Source organism: Orycteropus afer, unplaced genomic scaffold (genome assembly GCF_000298275.1).
Source record: "Orycteropus afer afer isolate SDZICR_OR568_19922 unplaced genomic scaffold, OryAfe1.0 scaffold00048, whole genome shotgun sequence".
Classification (NCBI taxonomy): Eukaryota; Metazoa; Chordata; class Mammalia; order Tubulidentata; family Orycteropodidae; genus Orycteropus; species Orycteropus afer.
The window spans coordinates 6,240,368-6,259,079 of record NW_006921635.1 but is presented as its reverse complement, the minus strand read 5'-3'; the positions used below and the strand labels follow the sequence as shown (position 1 = coordinate 6,259,079).

Sequence of the window (18,712 nt, the reverse complement as noted above, 5' to 3'; positions counted from 1 at the left end):
ACTGCTTTCCGCATTCACGCACATAATCTTTGACTGGTGCACACACACAAGCTTCTTTAACTCCTGCGTGGCTAAAATGGTGCAGACGCGGTGAAAAGTCTGTCTCCGTCCATCCTCAAACCCCCTGTTCCCCTGGCCTGAGGTGACCAATGTTACCAGCTTCTTCTATAGCCTCCCAGAACTTCGCTATGTGTATAAAGCAATTAGATGTGTACATTTTCAAACACATATGCTAAGGACTGTGCGTGTTCCTTGAGATCTCCATTTAGTGATAATCCCAGAGGTAATTTTATGTGAGTACAAGAAGACGTCCCCTGTCCTCTTTCTCCGTTTTGTTGCTGTGTGCTATCGAGTTGATTCTGACTAGAGCAACGCTATGTGACAGAGTAGAGCTTCCTTACAGGCGTTCCTAGTGAGCAGATGACCGCGTCTTTTCTTCACGGAGCCTGGTGGGTTTGACCCACAGCCCTGTCGGTTAGCGGTTGAGCTCCTCTCCGTGGAACCTCCACCGCCAGGGCTTCTTCCCTTTTGCTGTAGCTCCGTGGCACTCCGTGTAGGGAAGTGATACGGATTTAGTAGAATTTCCCTTGAGTGTAAGTTTCTGACTCTCAAGCACTCACAGTTGGCAATTCTGATAACAAAATGCCACCTAGAGGAGTGTCTGGACTGATTGTTAATGATCAGTAGACTAAGGGGCCTTTTACGAATTAATTAATGTGTAAGTGGTGCTTCTGAAGCAGTGCTGTCCAACGGAACTTTCTTCGACTGTGGAAATTGTTCTCTATCTGAATGTTCACTGCGGTCACCACCAGCCCCATGTGGTGACTGGGCACTTGGACTGTGGCTAGTGCCACTGAGAAAGTGAGTTTTACTTAAGTACACTTTACGTAGCTCCATCTGGCCAGTGGCCACCTCCCTGGACAGCACAGCCCTAAGTATGTAGAAACCATATTTAAGAGGCATTTCTCCATGGCTTTACATTTCATACCATCCGTTTGTCCGTGTACTTTGCTCAGTAAGCTTTCCTTGGAGAAAAGGCGACCTTGAATCTAGCCCTGCCTGACTCATCAGCTGAGAGCTGGGGGCTCTGAACAGGTGCACATGTGAGGTTCTCTGTACTTTCTCTGGAGGAGGGGGTGTGGATTGCAAATTCCGAGCTGAGTGATTTGGTCTACAGCAGGACTGCCTTAAGTGAGAAGAAGCCGACGGTAAAGCCCAAGTCCCCGGAGAAGAGCAAGCCAGATGAAAAGGACCCAGAAAAGTCACCAACCAAAAAGCAAGAAGGTGGGTGAGCAGCTTGTTGGGACATGGGCTCCGAGACTTGCTTCCCCCTGAGGCGGAGAGGACTCGCACTGGGATGACTTCCACTCTAGGGGCCCTCAGCTCTCTTCGGTTCTAGTTCAGGCCAGGTAGCCCTTCCAAAGACCCTGGGAAATATACCTGGCCGACCCCAATTAGTTACCAACGCAGATTAAGTGCAGTTTTTGATGACCACACACTTACATAGCTAAAAATAACAGGTCCAGAAATTCTATCTACACCCAAGGTGAAGAACAGCTTATTGTGCCTGAGTGAGAAGTAAAGATTTGGACATCTGCCTGGAAATTTTCTTCTAGAAGGCACTTGTCTAAGCTAGTGATTTTCTCCAGTGCCATAAACCTCCTAAAGGCTCGAGCAGATTGGGGAAAACTATTCTTATTGTCACAGAAAGTGTGTTGTCTGTCAGAAATGTTTGTGGGAGAACTGCTGCAGCCCTCAATGGCCAGCCTAAGTGTGCGGGGCCAAGGCCTCAGAGGCCCCATGAAGTCAAGGGCGTCACACGTGGGCAAGCGCTGGGCAGAGTGTGGGTACCCTGGAGTCATGGGGACCTAGGGATACCCAGACAGATTAGGCCGTGATACAGAGGGGCTGGGAGTGGGCCTATTGTGCGTAGTGGTGCACAGTCCTCACCAAACTCCTCATGATGCTTACACTTTCTTGTCAGTCCCTGAGGAAAAATATCTGACCTTGGAAGGATTCCACAAGTTTGTGATTGACCGAGCCAAGCAAGACATCCGCAGCGTCTGGAGGGCTATTCTCTCCTGTGGTTATGACCTTCATTTTGAGAGGTAAGAGGGTTACCCCTCAATCGGTTGACCAAGAAAGTCGCTTTCTGAGGAGCCATTCCATCCACACTTTTTAAATGCCTTTGGAGTTATTTTCTAATTTTTCATAATTATCTGAGTAGGTTTTTCCACCTATTTGAAAACAATTTTTCCCTCTAGTCTCTTGCTTAGAAATTTTACTCCAAAGAACTCTTTTTCCCCTGAGTCATACTCCTGTGGCCCAGGAGCCCAGCAGGGCTGTTGCTCACCACATCTCCAGGGCACACAGACAGGGAGGGCCATAAGTGGACCCCAAGCAGGCAAGCTGTTTGCAAAACAACAGAAACCGCCCTGGGCGCTCCTGCCCCCACAGCAGGACGTTGGAGTGTCTGGCAAGAGTGGTTACTAGCAGGGCTTCTAGAAACCTGTTTTCAGAATGGAGACATGACCTCCAGCACTGGCATTTGGTACCTTACTGGAACGTTCAGAGTCAACCCCTGCTTGGACCTTGGTGGAAAGGACAAGTGTTAGGAACTCGGTCCCAGAGGCTGACTCTGGGGTCTTTGTTGGCAGACACAAGCTGTGTTAGAAGTGGGGGGAGAACGTACTGGGCTGCAGACAACTGAAGTGAGGCGTTTATAATGGTCGGCAGGCTCATTCGTGTGGTGGGGCCGTGAGGAGGCCCGGGCACTTCCCCAGCTCTCACCCCCTACTTGCTAGTCAGAGGGGCGGCCCTTCTCCAGGAGGCTCGGGTCTCGCTCTGCGTACTGTGTGGATGGGACAGAGGTGACGACCTGTAGTGAGGAGGGGCCTGAGGCACCCCCCCAGCACCCCCATCTGGGTGCTGTTCCTAATGTGGTTCATGGCCCTGTGGGCTATCACAGGCTCTGGAGCCAGACGCTCAGCCAGCTACTTGCTTGCCGGGCCGACCCCTGCCCACCCACCTGCCTGCCAGCAACCCCACCACCACCTTTGATTACCAGCGCCATGTTTGTGGAATGATGACACACACGCTTAATAACCTACAGTACATGCAGATGCAGAAAGGTAGTCTGTGTAAGTCTGTGCCCAGAATAGTCACTGTGTCATGTTGTAGTGTCATCTCTTCAAACAGTTAGTTATACAGTGCTCTGAACGGGACCACGCAAGACATCCTGGCTGACCTTGGCCTTTTTGTTTTTTCCATGTCCTATGATGTTAAAGATGTTTTAATGAGCTCATTTTAATGGTTGCCTAGCGTCCCGTGACTAGAGTGTGGTGTAGTTCATTCAGCTAACCAGTCCCCTGGCAGTGGACTTAGCAGTTGTGTCCAATGTGGCTGGGACAGAGCCTTCTGCACTGGCTGCCCTCACAGCCACATCCCGCCTGGTAGATCTCTGGGAATGGGATCACTGCGCCAGAGGGTGACAGTATTGGTAACAGCAACAGCTGACGCTGGCCACACACTCAGAGCGTGCCAGCCTCGCTGAGCGCTTCACAGATACCATTGCATCCTCGGGGCAGTGCTGGGAGGCTGCTGCTCTGGTGCTCTCCACTGGGTAGGTAGGGACACTGAGGCTCGGCAAGTAGGCATGCATTTTTGCCCTAGGTCACTAAGTATAGCCTAGAGTTCACACTGAGGATTCCCAAGCCTACCTCTTAACCCTAGCCCCAGACTGCCCACAGACAGGAAGTGGACACATGTTGATACACGTTGCTGAACTGCTCTCAGGAAAGTTGTACTGGTTCACATGCGCAGCAGGCCTTGTCAGTGTGCCTCAGACTGGGGCGAGGTGCTCTCAGAGGACTCCAACAGTCCCCAGTGGGCCCCGGCCCACCTGCCTTTCTCCTCCGGCCCAGGTGTGCCTGTATTGACGTCCGCCATGCTCAGAAGGCCTCGAGGAAGTGGACCCTGGAGATGGATGTGGCGCTCGTGCAGTATATCAATCGGCTGTGCCGCCACCTCGCCATCACGCCCGCACGGCTCCATCCCCATGAGGTGTATCTGGACCCTGCGGACACCGCCGACCCCAGAGTGGCCTGTCTCTTGAGTACGTGGCCCCAGTGAATGTGCCTTTCACGGACTACACCCTCGCCCACCTGCTGGGGCATCCCCCATGTTGGCACAGGGTTGTATAGGAGAGCCTTATGTCATATATCATCCATATAGACTGGGAACACCTGGCATGACCAGTTATGTAAGAAGAGGGAGCCAGTAACGAGGGAGAGAGAGACAGGAAGCTGTGACTGACACCACATGAAAGTCTGTGAGCCTTTTCTCAGATGCTTGTTACAGCAAAGCTAAGCAACAAATACAGAAGTGCACCTGGCAGGCGAGGTCCCCCACTGCCATCCCCGCCCCACTGCTGAGAGGCCACCACTGGTACCAGCTGCATTTGGGAGTGAGCAAGGGCCAGAGTAATCTGGTAGCTCGTACCAGAGGCTTTGCCCTTGATCACTGGAGGACGATGAATGCTTTTCCTTGAAACCTACCACCACCCACAGAAACTGCAACACAGAGTCCCCAGAAGTCCCCCTCTCTAGAACAGCCCACTGTGACACGCCAGCAGGCGGCCTTCTGGGGTCTCTGTGGCCGCCTGTGTGTGTGCCGGATTGTAGCCTCCGTGTTCAGACACCCCGTGGGCTGCCTCCTGGCGGGTTTATCCTCTTATCAGCAAACCCACCCGAAGCCCCTGCTCTCCCTGGATCTCCAGGTCCAGGGAAGGTCCAGGTGGGCACAGCGGAGGGAAAGCCCACTGTGAGGATGACGCAGCCCCCGGTTTGCCATTGTGTAACAGTTGTAGGGGGTGTCGCCTCCGGGGGAGCTGGGGGAGGGGCCCGCATTGCACAGCTTCCTACAGGTCGGTAATTATTCCACAATGAAAAGGTAATATGTAGCGGGCAGCAGCCCTGGCACGGCCCCAGTGCTGGGCAGGGTAGTCCTTGGCTTCCTTAAAGGCCAAGATGTCCCATCTCGCCAGCCCAGGCTCTCTCCCTTTGCTTCTACTTGGTACAGATTCAGGCAGATGAGGGGCCCCCTCACAACGGCTTCTCTAGGGCCCAGGAGCAATATCCACATTGGGAGCTTCTGGTCCCACTTGAAACACGCCCACTTTTAGTGGCCCTCCCTGGGGATAGGAGACACCTGGTCTCGGCCTCGCTTTGCTGCGATCAGCCCCACTGGCCCTCTTGCCCACAGACGTGCCCATCGAGAGCCTGCGCCTACGCTTCGCCCTGCTGCAGTCCCTGAACACCACGCTGGAGACCTTCTTTCTGCCCCTGGTGGAGCTGCGCCAGACACCCATGTACACCCACAGCATCGCAGCCCTGCTGAAGGAGGCCAAAGGTCAGTGCCACCCACCCTGACCCACAGAGGTGGGCTGAATGCAGAGGGGCAGGAAGGGCACCTTCAGGGCCAGAACTGACGGAGAGAGCCATCAGCCAGCACCAAGCCTCCAGGCAGCTGTCCCAGGAAGACAGCGCTCTGCCCTGTGCTTACACTTAACATGCACGTCCCTTAAAACAGCAGTTCCACCAAAGAGAGATGACTTCAATTACAAAAGTAGGATAGGCACCTAACAATTAATTAAATTAACCTAGAAATCTGTAAAATCAACACTGCTTCTTACTGTCTACCCCCATACCCCACGTCCCTACCCCCTGAGATGACCCTTAGTAACAGTTGACATGTGCTTCCTGACTTTTCTATTCACATTCCAATAGACATACACACAGTTTTTTACTTTAAAAAAAAAAAAAAATCATACACACATTCTACTCTGTGACTCCTTTTTCCATTGAATAATGTGCTCAGAGCTCTTTGTAGTTCAGCGCATACAGCTCAACCTGATCCTTTTCAAAGTCTGCATCAGCCCTTTGCTGGTTTTCATTTTTTGCTGTTTCAGAAAATGTGAACTTCCTTTTCTTTGTGGTTTGGGTTTGTACTTGCACACGCTGGGTTTCTCCCTGCACCTGAAAGGCTCAAAGGTGTGTACACTGAAAACGTCCTAGATGAGAGGAAACCTGAGGGGACAGCATGGCCTCTCCGGGCCTCGGAGTGGACGTGGGAAAGAAAGGAACAGTCCCATCCAAGAGTCTCTCCTGCACTCTTCTTTTCAGGGCTGATCTTTTATGACACAAAGGTGACCGTAATGAACCGGGTGCTGAATGCCACTGTGCAGAGGACAGCTGACCACGCGGCACCTGAGATCACCTTGGACCCTCTGGAAATCGTGGGAGGTAGGACTAGCTATGAAAAGGAGAAACAGCAAACTAGCGGTGGCTTCAGCAGAGAGCAGGCTGGTTTCTCACATCGAGAAGCCTCTGGGGCAGGAGCTCAGGGTTGAAGTGCCATGGCCTTGTTCAGCAGAGACTCTGCTTCTGCCACTCGGCTGCAGTGGCCCAGTGTGTGGCTCCCAGCTCCAACGCCACGTCAGCGGCTCTGTGTTCTGGACAGCAAGAGGAAGGATCAGGGCAGGAGGGTGCGCCTCCCACGAATTACTGGGCTCGCTTCCTTCACGCTCACTGGCCAGAACTTAGCCCCGTGGCCACACCTAAGCACAGGGGAGGCTGGGAGGTGTGACCTTCATCTGGTCAACCTTGTGCCTGCTACACCACAAAGAGGGGAGAGGCAGCCAGGAGTCTCTGACAGCTCGTGGACAGACAGAGGTGGAGAGCGCCACGGGAGGAAATGAGAAAGGACGGCAGGGCGTGAGAGGGGCTTCAGGTGGATGGGCGGGGTCCTGCCAGGGGCAACGGGAAGGAGGAGACAGGCCGAGCACATGGAGCACGGGGAGGCGGGTTCCAGGCAGCAGAAACCATGTGCAGGGGCAGGGAAGATCTCAGGCAGTCCCACGAAGAGAGAGAAGGCGAGGGTGGATGATGAAGGATAGGGCCTGCGAACCACGGGGAGGGGCCTGTCTGCGTTGAAGGGCAGAGGACGGCTGCTGGGAGGTGTCAGCCTCCCTTTCTCTCTCCAGGGGAAATCCGAGCATCCGAAAACTCTTACTTCTGCCAAGCTGCTAGGCAGCTGGCCTCAGTGCCATCATCTCAGCTTTGCGTCAAACTGGCCAGTGGCGGTGACCCCACGTACGCCTTCAACATCCGTTTCATCGGGGAAGAGGTCCATGGCACCAGTGAGTGGCCCCTGCAGGCGCTTGTCCAGCCAGGCTGGGTAGAAGCTGGGCTTGGGAGCACCATCAGCTCTTTTCTCAGGAAGTGGTGGTATTAGCTTAAGCTGTCCGGGTTCTCCTCCATGGGCAAGAGTGAGAGCCACTTCCTCGTTGCCCTGCCATGTGGAAGCCAGGACTGCTCCCCAAGTGGCCATGCTGTCCCAGGCTCCATGAATCTTGCTCCCACAGCCTGGCCCTTCTGCCTGGGGGAGGCCTGCCAGGCAGGGCAGCCCAGTGGGTCCCGGGTATTGAGATGTCTCCATTCATCCTGCAGGTGGCTCTTTCCGCCACTTCCTGTGGCAGGTGTGCAAAGAACTGCAGAGCTCTGCACTCTCCCTGCTCCTGCTCTGCCCCAGCTCGGCCGTCAATAAGAACAAGGTGAGAGCTGCAGGCTGGGAGCTCGGGGGCCCGAGCGGCAGTGGCGGGGGGTGGCGGGTGCCTGTCCTCGGAACCCTTCAGAAACTGTCCTGGCCTGGGAGGGGCGGCCCAGCTCCCCTGGCTAGGCGAGCTGTCCTGTCCTGGCAGCAGGGTGGCTTCTCCCCTGGGCCACGTGTCCCCAAGAGGAAAAGGGCACCCACCCAGGCCGTCAGCCCCGCCTCCATTCCAGGGCAAGTGCATCCTAACGCCAAGCCCCATCACCTACGGGGAGGAGCAGCTGCTTCACTTCCTGGGACAGCTGTTGGGGATTGCCATTCGAGCTGATGTCCCTCTTCCCTTGGACCTCCTGCCCTCGTTCTGGAAGACGCTGGTTGGGGAGCCCCTGGACCCTGACCTGGACCTGAAGGAAGCAGACATACTCACCTACAATTATGTCAAGAAATTCGAGAGTGTAAGTGGCAGGCATATTTGTGGTGAGGGGGTGGCCTGAGGTCCTGTCACTGCCTCTGGGGCCTGCTATCTGCCGAGGTCCCTGCCACAGGAGATGCGAGCTCCTGCTGAGGGGCAGTGGGGTTGGGCCTTCCCGGGCACAAGAGGCTGTGGCTTCCCTCCCGGCCGGCAGCAGACCTGGGAGTGCTTTGGTTAGCCCTGCTGGCTCTGCCCCTTTCGGAGTCCATCCCACAGGAGCCAGGTGGGGCTGAAAGGTTCTGGGCCTGAATGTGCAGAGGTGGTGAGAGGCATTGCTACAAGCGGGGTCCAGTTTCTGTCTTAGGCCCTAAGAAAGAGCATGGGAGACAAGCTCTTGGAGATTGTCTGAGGTTGTCTGGGGCGGCCAGGAGATGGAGTTCCTTCTCTCCTCGGCTGCTTGGGACGCACGGGGACACTGAGACCACGTAACTTCTGGCCGTCCTCCTGCACACAGACGGGCCTTCCGCTGGAAGCTGAGTCCATTCCCTGCCTGTAGCTGGACCTGGGGGGCTGCTTAGGGCCCTTCGCTCACTCAGCAGACGTCCCCAAGGTCACGTGCTAGGCGTTTGCCCCCATGGGGACCAGGTTCCATCCTGGGCCCTGGGAGCAGAGTGGGCAGTCAGGCTCTCTCTCTCCTCCCCCAGATCAATGACGAGACGGAGCTGGAGGTGCTGTGTGCTGAGATCGCCTCCCAGCACCTCGCCTCCGAGAGCCCCGAGAGCCCCAGCAGGCCCTGCTGCAGATTCACCTACCCGACCATGACCGGCGAGGAGGTGGAGCTCTGCAGCCGTGGCCGGCACATCCCCGTGGCGTGAGTGGGCGCATGGTGTGGTGGCCAGAGTGACAGCAGCACCTGGACGTGGGTGGCGGCCCGAGGGTCTAGGCCAGATGAGAGATGGGTTTCGTCCATGGGAGGGAGATGAGGCAGGCCAGGGACCGAGGGAGACGGAGTTTCTTCAACTGAAGGACTTCGTTCAGAAAACACTGTCTCTGAGGCAGGCGCCACCCACAGGCAGGAGGATAAGCAATTTAGGTGGGCCAGCTGCTCCTGAGGGGCTGGGGCCTCTGGCCACGTGGGTGTGGGCTCCATATGAGGAGCACCCCACCACCACCTCACAGGTCTGCTCACCTCACCCCCCACCTGGCAGGTGGGAGAACAAGGACATCTATGCAGCGGCCATCCGGAGTCTGCGGCTGCGTGAGCTGCAGAACGTCGAGTGCGTGACCGCCGTGCGGGCCGGCCTAGGCACCATCATCCCCCTGCAGCTCCTTACCACGCTCAGCCCGCTGGAGATGGAGCTGCGCACCTGCGGCCTCCCTTACATCAGCCTCGAGTTCCTGAAGGTGGGTGGCCCGAGGCCGGACCCGGTGGATCAGCCAGCGTCGGCTGCCAGCCCATCCCGCCAGACGCCAGCAGGGCACAGCCTGGGCCCTCAGACTCCACGTGACTTGGTCTCATGCCTCTTCAGCTAACGTGATGCTCAGAGAGAAGTCTCTGGATCAGGGTCACACAGCCGGTGGGGACAGAGTCAAAACTTATACCAAGCCTGCCTGCCTCCAGAGCCCAAACCTTAAGCCACTATCCCGAGGGAAGCCCACTCCTGCCCAGCTCTGCCCAGCCCCCCTTGCCATGCAGCTCCCCTCAGGGTGGCCCGGCTCCAGCTCCCCAGTGTTGCTTCTGACTGGCTGGGAGGCCTTCCTTAGGGCCGCCGCTTCTAGTGGGCACAGTACCAGATCCTGCCCCAGAGGTCAGGGAGGTGACATGTGTAAGGCCCAGTGCACAGGCCAGTCACACAAACGAGAGCTACCATGACCACCCCTAGGGTCAGTAGCCTTGTCACGATCTCTCTGTGCCCTGCGGCCGTCGCTCCCTGCTTGGGGCCTGCACAAAGCCTCTGCTGTTCACTCTGTCTGGGATTGGGCCTGGTTGCCGCCCAGGGCTGGGGAGGAGCTGGGGGCCGAGGCCAGGCTGCTCGCAACTGGGGCCTCTCTCCCCCAGGCCCACACCATGTACCAGGTGGGGCTGATGGAGACAGACCAGCACATCGAATTCTTCTGGGGGGCGCTGGAGCTGTTTGCCCAGGAGGAGCTGTGCAAGTTCATCAAGTTTGCCTGCAATCAGGAGCGCATCCCGTTCACCTGCCCCTGCAAGGATGGGGGCCCCGACACAGCCCATGTCCCCCCGTACCCCATGAAGATTGCCCCCCCAGATGGCACAGCAGGTACTGCCTCCTGGTGAGGGAAGGGGCCCAGGGAGCAGAGTTGCCGGCACCAAAGCCCCGAGGTGGTAAAGGAAAGGGCTATGGGCACCAGGGGCCACGAGGCTCCCAAGCCCAGGCTTCGCCAGGTGGAAGTTTATGCCCAGTGTGGACGTGGCTCCACATGGTGAAAGCTGAGATCCAGGAATGTTTAAATCTTCCAGCTTTGACGTGCAGGAAATAATTGAATAAAAAAGTTAAACTCTTGGCTGACCCAAAAAGCCGCCTGTGAGCAGGTCTACTGTTCAGGGCCCAGACTTGGGCTTGTGCAGTCCAGCACCTGCAGATTATCCTTTTCTCCCACGGTCTCTGTTGCCCCTCCCCAGCAAGCCAGAGCCCCGTCCCCCACCTGCTGGGCCCTTGGGTTAGCTTGGAGTTGCCCAGGGAGACAGACCTGAGAGAGAGGCCCACCAGGCTCCTGACGAGTCTAACAGCCCCGGGCCCTGCAGGGGCCTCTAACCTCGGCCCGTTTCTTGTGTAGGTTCCCCAGACTCCCGCTACATCCGAGTGGAGACCTGCATGTTCATGATCAAACTTCCCCAGTACTCCTCTCTGGAAATCATGCTGGAGAAACTTCGTTGTGCCATTCACTACCGCGAAGACCCCCTAAGTGGCTGATGGGAAGAACTCCGAGGTCGGCGGTCACCGAAGCACCAGCTCCACGGCCCGGGGAGCCTGCCAGGCAGGCACATCCCGCCGGGGCCCTGCCTGAGGAGTTGGAGACATTGTGCTTTTCTCAGCTTTTGTCCACATTCCAGGGCCTCCTGGAAGACTTAACCTTTTGTATCCATACGTCTCGTGATGGGTTGGTTCTTCTGCTGCCTGTTTGTGGTGTTTGTAGGCTAGTTTAGTTCCCAGACAGTTTGTGTCTCATTTGACCTTCCTGGACAGTCCCTCTTGGCCACTGGGTCCCCGTGCTGCCAGGGCCCAGTTGGTTCCTCGTCACAGAACCGCCATGCAGGAGGCTGGTGGTGAGGTGCCCTCAGCCACACAGAGCGGCAGAGCACCTCCACGCCCGCGGCCGTGGCTGCCCGCCTGCCTCGAGTGGGAGCGTCTCCCTGAGGCTGGCTCCCCGGGCTCCTTCTGTCTGGACCTGGTGCGTCAGTCCCCCAGACACAGGAGACACCTACATGGGCTTTCTGTGTGGAGCCTGCCTACTGAGAACATTGTTCTGCTCTTGGTCATTCTGAGAAGAATCCCGTTGGGGTCCCCTGACCCCTCCCACCCAGACAGCACTGTCTGCCCTGGCGCTGTGGCCCTGGTCTGAAGGTTTGCCACCGAGTGCTCCGTGGGAGCAACAGACTAGGGGTTGGTTTGGGGACCTGAGGTGTTCGTGGAGCTGGGCTGCATGCACCCCAGCAGTGGGGCTGGAGGGGCAGCCCTCCAGGGGGGCTTTGTCCTCAAACGCTGAGCAGGAAAGCACAGGATTCAGGCCCGTCCAGTTTTGTACTAGAAGCGGGCCCTCCTCACTGTAGCGTCTGCCGTGGGGAACAGAGGGAAGGACCACCCCTCATTTTAAGAGCCGACTGAGTTGCTGCTCAGACCTTCGAGTCCAGATGGAAACTCCAGGGGGTGTCTCCTGCCCGTCTGGCCAGGCCCACAGGGGCAGGAAGCTCCTGGCCAGCCTCCCCACCCCGGCCAGTAGCGTGTCTCCCCACTCCCCCCCCCCCCCGTGTAAGTGTGTGTGCCAGGGCTGAGCTGCCTGGAGCTCACCCACTGCCCAGTGCATCTGTGCCCGAAATCGGTCTTGTCCAGTGGTACTTTGTCCAGAGCAGCACATGTCATCTTGTTGGACACTGTCATTTTGGGCCTCACCAGTGTGAATCCCATTGCTGTATTTGTTGTATGATATTGTGAATAGTGAAAGCTCTGAGTGCGTGCTGTGTGGAAGGCTCTGGAGTGAGTGCTGGTGAGGGAGAAGATGTGTGCCTCCTCCCTCTGCTGTGGCCCTGGCCTGTCGGGAGTACCTGTCCCCTCCCTGCTACTCTTAGGAAGTGTATTAAGAAGGACCATGCTAGAGAACACCCCCCACCCTAAGAGAAAGATCAGTCCAGGCTGAGTCGGTGCTGTTGCATCAGTTCCACTTGGATGCAGGAGTCGTCTCTGGAGGTGCGTGCTAGGAGCAGGTCCCCTGCTTTGGAAGGAAGGTGGTCAGCCGGCCACCCCTTGGGGCCACCGCCCCCTTGATGGAGGGAGTGGGAGGGGCCCATCAGGACATGGTCCTGACAACAAGGATCCTTTTATTTCGTTCTGCATCGTGAAAGAGTTTTGGGGTTCATTAGAAGTGGCTTTTCCTCCCTTTATCGTAAAATCCTCGGTACCCTCCAGTCCTTCCCATCCCTTGAATGGACCCAGAAATCTGTCAGCTACCTCCCCAAGAGGGGTTTGGGAAGCTTCTGTCGGCCCATCACTTGATTAGGTGACAGCTGTGAGTAAGACACCTGCTGCTAATATGACTGCTTGTCCCAGAGAGCACATTGAGGTCCAGACAGATCCCAACCTTGGCCCTAAAACACGTGTGCTGTAAAGTTACTTGATGTATATTTATTATAATTATTTATGGTTGCATTTAACAAACTTTTCATTCAGTCTGATGCTATTTACACCATTGCTGTGTAAAGGAAGCTCACCACCGGAAAACAGTCGCACCAATAAACACCCTTCCCCTGACTTTGATTTACCTGCGGAGTTGTGTGCTCTTGCTGAGCCGGCCCCACGGCTGACACGCTGGGATGACGCTGATACTTCAGTGCCGCCAAGTGGCTGGGAATTAAAGGGTTTCTGATTATTACAGTGTCCACACTTGGCGTGATTCTGCTCCATTCTGCTCTTACCGCCCATTTCTCCCACCACACCTGTACGGCTCTGCTTCTCATTTAGAAACTAGGATCGAAGGGAAGAAAAATAAATCCAAGGTCAAAGCTAAAGCTCAGCTGGCGTGTCCCGGCCGGTCCGTGTCCTGGCAGCTGGTCTGTGCTCTCACACCGTTATAGGGGGTTTCCTCGAGTGGATTGTTGCACTGGGAGAATCTGGGCTGTTCTTAGGCTGCGTCGCCTCCTTGGGAGCAGACGGTGGATTTAGGTCTTTGTGCAAAAGGGAAATGCAGGGAAGACGCGGCTCAGTCTTGTTCTCTGAGATCAGCGTTTGTTGTACGACTGCCTCCCACTCACAGGCAGCCCTGTGGTTGCTTGGGACAGTCCAACCCGTCTGCTCGACTGACTGGTCACCTGCTGCTGCATCCTGGTGAGCAGAGGGTGGCGCTTCAGCTGCTCACTGAAGGGTCGGGGCTGTCAGTCCGTCAGCGTCTCCGTGCGGGAAGAGGCTGGTGACCTGTGCCCACAGAGCCTGGGAAACCCTGGTGCAGCTCTGTCCTGTGCTCTGTGCTCACAGAGACCCGCAGGGTCTCTATGGGGCACAAACGGGTCACAGCAAACAACACAGCAATACAGCTCCGTGGAAGTCCACACCGCAACCCACACAACCCTCATTATCTTGACTCCACCGTTCTTGTCCTTAATAAATACCAACTTTCAGTGCAGTGTCCCAAGTTTTGGGAGAAGAGTGGCCCTATCAGGTGAAGAAGAGCTTTCCTTCTCTCTGTGCCTTCAGGGTGCTGGAAACGTACCAAAAGTGGCCACTCCTGGCAAAGAGGAGGCCCTGGTTAGACTCCAGAAGCTGGGAAAGAGGTCTAAGCGCTTCACCCAGCTGTGCACAGTGAGGGGGCTCCTACTGTCCACTGCTGAGGCCATCTCCAGGGAATGGCTCTTCCAAAACAGGTACGTTCCAAAAGTATGCCATGCTCGTCACAGTTTGAGAACAGCCATCTAAGATGCAACAGTTGTCTCTCCTTGTCTAGAGCAAAGAAGACTGAAGAAAATGAAAAATGCCTGGACACGATTAGTCTAAGGGACTAGTGGACCATGGGAACCTCAGCCTGCGTGACCCTGAGACCAGAAGAACTAGATGGTGCCCAGCTGCCACTGCCAGCCACTTAGAAGGGATCAAAATTGGAGATCCTGGATGGAGTGGCAGCAAAATGTGGAACAAAACTCAAAAGCATAAAAGAGACCAGGCTTACTGTTCTGCTAGAGACGATGAAACCCCCAAAACTGTGGCCCCTAGTCACCCTTTGGTTCAAATTGGAGTTACTCCTGTGGCTTAACTTCCAGCCAAACAGTAGACAGACCTACAAGGTGAACAATTATACAAGGTAGGGACACTCCTTAGAAACAGTCCGCAATGGCAATCAGAAGGGCAGTGTTTGTGCAGAGAGAACTCAGAGGGCAGGAATGTGTAGGAAAGGACCCAGGGAAAAGGTAACCAAAGGGAGGAAGTGGGAAGAGAGCTGCTATGTTGTGGGGATTGCAGTCAGTTTCACAGAACAAAACGTGTACGAACTGCTGAAAACAAAACTGCTCTGTAAACTTTTCCCCAAATCACATTTAAAAACTAAAAAAGATAACAGAAGTAGATGAAGTGGGTTGTAAGTAACTCTCTGAAGTTGGGCTATACCTGTACTCTGTGGTAATGGAATGTAACCATCTCTCTAAGTGAAAAACCAAATAGGCCACTAAATAATTCCCATCATTTTTAATTGATTAACTTGGCCTTATAAGTAAGAATATAAATAGGTCATACAACGATTCTTTAATTGGCAATAAATGTAACATAAATGAATAAAATATAAATATGTCCTATAACAGTCATTTAACTGGCAGATAAAATATTCCAATCATAGTGGAACATGATAGCAGACAAGGTATATAAACCCTTGGATTTCTGCTCATTTTGAGATAAGAAGAAGAAGCACAAGGTGTCTCTGACTCTGTCTGAAGACTGAGAAGCCTGCTGGGGTAGTGCTCACCACCACTGACCTCGGACCCTGCTACAGGGTCGCCTCCAAGTTTGGTGGTTGACAGGTCTCTCTGATACCACTCATTAAAAGGAAAAGCCTGCAGTCTAAAGATTTGGTCTCTTAGCATTTAAGCTAACGTTGTAATAGTTCATTCTCATTCTCCAGTGCTAAATAAATGTCTTGAAGTCTTACACTGCAGTAAATGAAATGAGTTTACACATGACCAAAAAGAAAATACGCCATGAGGTAATGGAAAGATGCTAGTCCTCGTTAGTCTTCAGGAAGTGCAAGTGAAAATCCCAGTGAGATGCGCTCTACCACAACCTGCAGAGCTGGGCGACGCTGCCGTGGCTGCCGTGGCTAAGGAGGCTGTGGAGCAAGCAGAACCCTTACATCCTCCTCTGCTGCCGGGGCTGATGGCAGCTGCACCAACTTCGGAAAACATCCAGTACTGGGCCCTTCACACACCCATGACCCAGCAACTCTACTCCTCCACGTAAACCCAGCAGAAATACACACGTCCACCAAAAGACATGTGCAGGAATGTTCCAGGAGCACCACTATTAGTCTTAGCCCAAACTGTCAACACACTGAAGGTCTATCAAAAGTAAGCTCTGCATTACAGCATACAATGGAACACTACACAGGAAGGAAAATGAACAAACTATTACATGCAACAATATGGGCAAGGCATAAATATAATGACCTGCAAAATAAGCCAGACATAAGAGTTCCTGATGGTATGACTTCCTTTAAATAATAATTGAACAATTAATTGATGGTGATAAAATGTTAAGATGATATGCCGTCAAGTCAGACCTGACTCATAGCAACCCCTCCTTGGGTTTCTGAGGCAGTATCACCACGGAAGTAGATTGCCCCATCTTCCTTCTGAGGAGTAGCTGGTGGGTTTGAACCGCCAGCCTTCTGGTTAGCACTCAAGTGCCTTAGGCACTATGCTACCACAGTGGTTGCCTTTGGCCCAGGCTCAGAAGAGGGGTTGACTAGGAGGGAGCATAATGGGTATCGGCTGTCTTGGTAATGTCCTGTTCCTTGACTGGGTGGTGGTGCCACCTTGAGCTCTGTACACTTACCGGCACCTTTCTGTAGGGACAACAGACTGTATAGATGGGTTCTTAAAAATAAAAGTACACCAAACCAAGGAAATCAAGAAATAAAGCACATACTCCATCTTCATGAAACTAGGAGGACTCTATATCTCAGTCCAGCCTCTGAGAGAGGACCACTGATGAAGGACTGCTGGATGCCTTTGCGAGAGCATATCGTTATGGGAAGAACTTACTTCCCCTCCTCCCAAAAATATAAAGATATAAAGGAAAGGAATTGGAGGGCTTCATCTACCAGGGGAAATCGGGGATTGGAAATTCATGGAAGAAGCAATTAGACCTTATATGTAGAAAATTCCTAAAGAATCTACTGAACTGTTAGAACTAAAAATCAAACAGAGTTGAAAGATAACAAGACCCATGTTCAGAAACCAACTGTATTTCAGTAGACCGTCTGTGGTAGTTAAGGTTATGTGTCAGTTTGGCGGGGCCTGGTTTTGAGTGGCTGGGCAGCTGGGTGGTGTTATTCCCCCTGATGAGACTGGTCATCAGTTCTATGGTGGGATCTCCTGGAGCAGCTGAGTAGCTGCCTTAAGGATGTGGTCTGCTTCCTGTATCTAAGGAGCGGCTTCGAGAAAGGTTTCTGCATCTTCCCCCACATACACCCACATTTTTATTGTGATTTGGGTGAAAGTTAACAGAACAAACTCATTTTCCATACAGCAGTTCATACACATTTTGTCTCATGACATAGACTGCAATTTCTCACAATGTAACAGCTCTCTTCTCACTTCCTCCCCATAATTACCTCTTCCCTGTGTCCTTCCCTCTCATGCACTCCTGTCCTGAGCAGTCTCCCTGTGCATAACAGCCCTTCTGTTTTCCCACAATTGATTCCTCCAAGGAGTGTATCTACCTGATGTAAATGTTCAGCCCATATGCCAGTCTTTTATTTGGCTGGAAGCCACAGGAAGTGAGTTCAATTCCAGACCTGAAGGGCAGCCAGGGGCCATAGTCTCAGGTTTCACCAGTCACTAGCAGACCAGCAAACCTGGTCTTCTAAAAATAATTTTGAGTTTTGTTCCACACTGTTCTCCCATCTATCCAGGATGTCCTACATAGATCCCCCTCCAAATGATCGACAGTGGTAGCCGGGCACCATCTAGTTCTTCTGGTCTCATGGTCGTGTAGGCTGAGGATCGCATGCATGGTCTACCAGTCCCTTGGACTAATCGTTTCCATACATCTTTGGTCTTCTTCATTATTCTTTGCTCTGGACGAGGAGTGATTCATCATTGCATCCAAATGGCTGCTTGCAAGCTTTTAAGATTCGAGTTGCCACTCATCAAAGTAGGATGTGGAGCAGTGTTTTTGTGTAGTGTGTCATGCCAGTTGAGCTTGAACTCTGCATCTTTGTGGTATGCTTGAACCCTGCATGTAGCCCAAGGCTTCATCTAGCAGCCTGCCATGTTTCCTGCCAGTCTTGGGATTGTCTCTGGACTTGAATGGGTGGCCTGCTGTGTGGTTTGATAATTTGGGGACTGTGCTATTTTACTTGTTGACCTTGGGTTTGCCCACCTTAGCAGTCAGCAGCTGCCTGAGGAAAGAAACGCCTCTAGCTTCAGTGGGCCAGGAGCAAGAGGCAGAGCTGAAGCCTAAGGAAGAAGGGCTTTCACCCAGCTTCTAGACCTGGCACTTTGAACTCAGACTTCTAGCCTCCAAAACTATAAGAGAATCAACTCTTGTTTGTTAAAGCCACCCACCTGTGGTATTTTCTGTTAAAGCAGCACTAGAGATGACCAAAACACCATCTAAAAATGTAGTTAACAGTTCCATTCACAATAGCATCAAAAAGAATAAAACAGGAATAAATTTAACAAAAAAGTGCAAAATTTATATCCCTAAAACTACAAAATATTTTTGTAAGAAACTAAAGATCTAAACAAATGGAAAAACAGCCCATGTTCATGGATTGGAAGAATTAACGTTATTAAGATAGCAATACTCCCCAGACTGAGATCCAACACGATCCTGTCAGAATCCCAGCTGACTTCTTTGTAGAAATGGAAAAGTCTACCCTTGAATCCATATAGAACTGCAGTGCACCCAGCATAGCCACTCTTGGAAAAGAACAACAAAGGTGGAGAACTCACGCTGCCTGGTTTCAGAATTCACTTCAAAGCAACAGTAATCAAGACAGTGTGGTACTGGCATAAAGACAGACACAGAACGATGCAATAGTAATGACAGTCAAGAAATGAATCCATATATTTGTGGCCAATCGATTTTCAACAAGGGTGCCAAAACTACACAGTCAGTGGGGAAACGAAGTCTTCAAGAAATGGTGCTGGGACACCTGGATTTCCGCATGCAAAAAATGATGCTGCACCCTTACTCCGCACATCAGGCAGAAAACTGTAACTCACAATGGATCAAAGACCAAAATGTAAGA

The 18,712-nt window shown here is 53.3% G+C and overlaps 1 protein-coding gene across 1 annotated transcript in view; it reads left to right on the top strand.

The window, feature by feature from the left end:
• Positions 1 to 10,956, top strand: part of HECTD4 (HECT domain E3 ubiquitin protein ligase 4) — a 195,967-nt gene extending 185,011 nt beyond the window's left edge. Inside the window, exons 64-75 of the mRNA XM_042780607.1 lie at positions 1,178 to 1,284; positions 1,985 to 2,108; positions 3,924 to 4,114; positions 5,263 to 5,409; positions 6,183 to 6,302; positions 7,043 to 7,198; positions 7,509 to 7,612; positions 7,842 to 8,063; positions 8,725 to 8,891; positions 9,229 to 9,424; positions 10,080 to 10,302; positions 10,820 to 10,956. Coding sequence (XP_042636541.1) covers positions 1,178 to 1,284; positions 1,985 to 2,108; positions 3,924 to 4,114; positions 5,263 to 5,409; positions 6,183 to 6,302; positions 7,043 to 7,198; positions 7,509 to 7,612; positions 7,842 to 8,063; positions 8,725 to 8,891; positions 9,229 to 9,424; positions 10,080 to 10,302; positions 10,820 to 10,956 — 1,894 coding nt within the window. The remainder of the gene's footprint in view (positions 1 to 1,177; positions 1,285 to 1,984; positions 2,109 to 3,923; positions 4,115 to 5,262; positions 5,410 to 6,182; positions 6,303 to 7,042; positions 7,199 to 7,508; positions 7,613 to 7,841; positions 8,064 to 8,724; positions 8,892 to 9,228; positions 9,425 to 10,079; positions 10,303 to 10,819) is intronic.
• Positions 10,957 to 18,712: the final 7,756 nt, after the last annotated feature.